The sequence below is a fragment of the Artemia franciscana genome, chromosome 21 (genome assembly GCF_032884065.1).
Source record: "Artemia franciscana chromosome 21, ASM3288406v1, whole genome shotgun sequence".
Taxonomy (NCBI): domain Eukaryota; kingdom Metazoa; phylum Arthropoda; class Branchiopoda; order Anostraca; family Artemiidae; genus Artemia; species Artemia franciscana.
Genome location: NC_088883.1, coordinates 9,362,622 through 9,365,694, shown reverse-complemented (window position 1 = coordinate 9,365,694; position 3,073 = coordinate 9,362,622). Strand labels below are relative to the sequence as shown.

At 42.2% G+C, this 3,073-nt stretch overlaps 1 protein-coding gene across 1 annotated transcript; it reads left to right on the top strand.

Moving 5' to 3' along the window:
* Positions 1-574: 574 nt before the first annotated feature.
* Positions 575-1,315, top strand: LOC136040675 (uncharacterized). Its single transcript, XM_065724974.1, has one exon. It carries the CDS (start codon positions 575-577, stop codon positions 1,313-1,315), a length of 741 nt encoding a protein of 246 aa, XP_065581046.1.
* The last annotated feature ends 1,758 nt before the right edge of the window (positions 1,316-3,073 follow it).

Below are 3,073 nucleotides of genomic sequence, written 5' to 3'. Positions count from 1 at the left end.
CGAAACAAATTGCAACAGAAATGATTCTTACACCATCTTGTAGAGAAAAAAAAAACTGAACAACATATCCATTTTCGCATATTCTGAGTCGACGCAAAATAACCGTGTTTTGGCTTTTAATGCGATTTTTTTTACGTTTTCCGAAAAAAAAATATAATTTTAGTATCCGACCGTTTTTTTTTTGAAATGAAGTATGATTCTGATCCAGAATGATAAGCTGAGACAGAAAATGAAGTCAGATTGGGTGTCTGGTGCAAAACAAAAAATTTCACTATCGGCACTTGTTATTCAACAAATGATCGGTTTTCCGTAAAAATACCTGAACTAGGCACTAGTATAAGACGCTTCGAAGGCTGCGTAATACAATAAAAATGAAAATCGTCACATTCATCACTTAATGTTTTAAATATTTCAAAGTTTATTCTCAAGATTTGACTGAGAAATCAATTAGACGAAGACCTCAAGTAATGCCAGAAAGTCGAGTAGAAAACTAGGTACCCCAGACATGTTACCATACCTGGTGCCTGCATGACACAACCACTATACGAAATCATGCCATCTTTACATCCAGCGAATGGACAAGCTCAAAGATACCCATCCTACGGTCTACCAGGTTTTCCAGAGTGGCATGCATGTAGTAAGACGTTCTGATAGATTATGGGCTGGACTCTCCACAGATCTTGTCATTGAACAGGAGCTTATGCGCTCTCTTAAAACCTCTGGTGGCCTTACCAACGGCAGAGGCATGACAGAGGCTCAGAGGCCCTTCTGGGTTTTGTTGCGACCAGTCTGCTCTACAGTAAACCTTCTGATGGAACGTATCTCACAAATTCTATGCGTTACAAGCGATCAGCACAAGGAGATGTCAAAGCCGATGCAACGGAGAGACTGCAAAGATACGCAGACGATTATCGAGTTTCTGGAAAGGGGTTCACCATTTGAGGGAGATGTTCATTTAAGAAGCATAGCAAATGGTCTAACTGCCTATCCGTCTACCAACGTTGATTCTGCCAAAGATGTTGGCCTAAAAGTCATTGACGCCATGTCTGGACAGCTGGTCTCTGACTTTGTGTTTCGACGAAAACAACAGGCAATCCAGATGACGACCAAGCAAAGTCAAAGCGGAGACTGCAAACGACTAGACCCGACTCTTCTTTTTCAGAGGTTTATCAGAATCGCGAAAAGGAACAATCTTACGGAAACTGAGTACTTTCAACACGAACTGTGTTCCTACCCAGCGTCACTTTTTGACAGCTCCTGCAAGTTCCGGACTGCGAACAAACCAGAGCTTGCGAAGGCCATAGCCCAGGCTTGAAACCTTGAGATGCATTCATTTCCCCTCCCCAAAGGCACTCGATATATCCTAGACGGAGGAGCTCTGCTGCACAGGATACCATGGACAAAAAATGAAAGATACCTGGAGATTCTAGACCACTATGCAACTTACGTGACAGGAAAGTACCCTTCTGCCACTATCGTTTTCGACGGCTACGATGGTGGGGCTTTCATAAAAGATATGGCTCACTCGCAGAGGAGTCGTACAGTTGGCCGTGAGATCTTCTTCGCAGCAGATATGCAGCTCAAGGTGAAGAAAGAAGAGTTCTTATCTTGCAAGAAAAACAAAGCCAGGTTTATCTACGTTTTGGCTGATCATCTCCGTGTAAAGGGTGTCTCTGTCTCCCAGGCATCAGGTGACGCAGATGTCCCGATTGTGGAAGCTGATGTTGCCTCTTCACGGTGTCACGACACTGCCGTAGTTGGGGACGATACCGATCTATTGGTTCTCTTATGCTACCACTGTGACTTGTCAAGCAAGAAACTATTCTTCGCACCTGAGCCAAAGTCGAATAAAGCTCCCCGAATATGGGACATACACATCCTGAAAGAGAAGCTGGGACAAGATACTTGTCATCTGATCCTTTTTGCTCACGCCCTGTGAGGCTGTGACTCTACTTCGCGAATCCACGGTGTGGAGAAAGGTCTTGCACTGAAGAGGCTGATAGAAGACAATGATTTCCGAAAATCAGCTGCAGTGTTCATGCAGTAGTCCGCTTCGAAGGAGGAAATCAAGACCGCTGGTGAAGACGCCCTGCTGATCATATACGGTTCGTCGAAAGGAGGGAACTTGAACAAACTCCGCAGAGAAGTTTTTGAAAAGAAAGTGACAACGGCAAACTCTTTTGTTCACCCAGAACATCTGCCACCAACTTTTGATGCAGCCAAGTTTCATAGCTGTAGAGTTTTTTATCAAGTTCAGGTATGAACCGGGGAGCCTGATCTGAAACTGAAAGCCGAGGAATGGGGATGGAAGAATAAAGATGACTTCTTGTACCCATTAAGAACTGACCTCCCACCAGCCCCGCGTATGCTCCTAAGGATTGTGAAGTGCTCCTGTCGTGTACAGTGTAGTTCAGCGAGGTGTAGCTTCAATAAAAATGGCTTAGTTTGTACTCCAGCATGCAGAACCTGCAAGGGAACAATGTGTTCCAACTCCCCAAAAATCGACAGAAACAATGATGAAGAGAACCTAGAACCCTAGTCGTTAATCCATTCCAAATGAAGAAGTTGTGAAACTAGTCGGAATCTGATTCTCTTGTATTTTTTCATAAGATTGATTCTATTTAATAGACTGTGAAGATTAGACATTATGGGTTGACCCTAAATAGTATACGAAGAGTGTTTTAAGCGTGATTTACGATACTGACCACTGAAAACCAGTTCGGTTTGTAATTCACTTTCCCTAATTATTTTCTAAGAAAATGTACATAATTAATTCATGATAACGATTTTATTTTTGGTTCAGTGAACAACCTATTTGATTCTATTTTTGGCTACAACGAAAATTGTATTATTTAGGCGAAAAAAAGTCGAAAAAATACAGTTACTTTTTTATGGTGCTTCTTACGCTAAGTCCGACTTTGTTTTCGGTCTCGCCATGTTATTTTGGGTTAGAATCATACTTCAGTTCAAAAGAAACCGATGTCCACGAAAATTGCGATTTTTATTCGAATAACGGAAAAAAGAGCATTAAAAGCCAAAAAACGGTTATTTTGCGTCGACTCAGAATATGCGA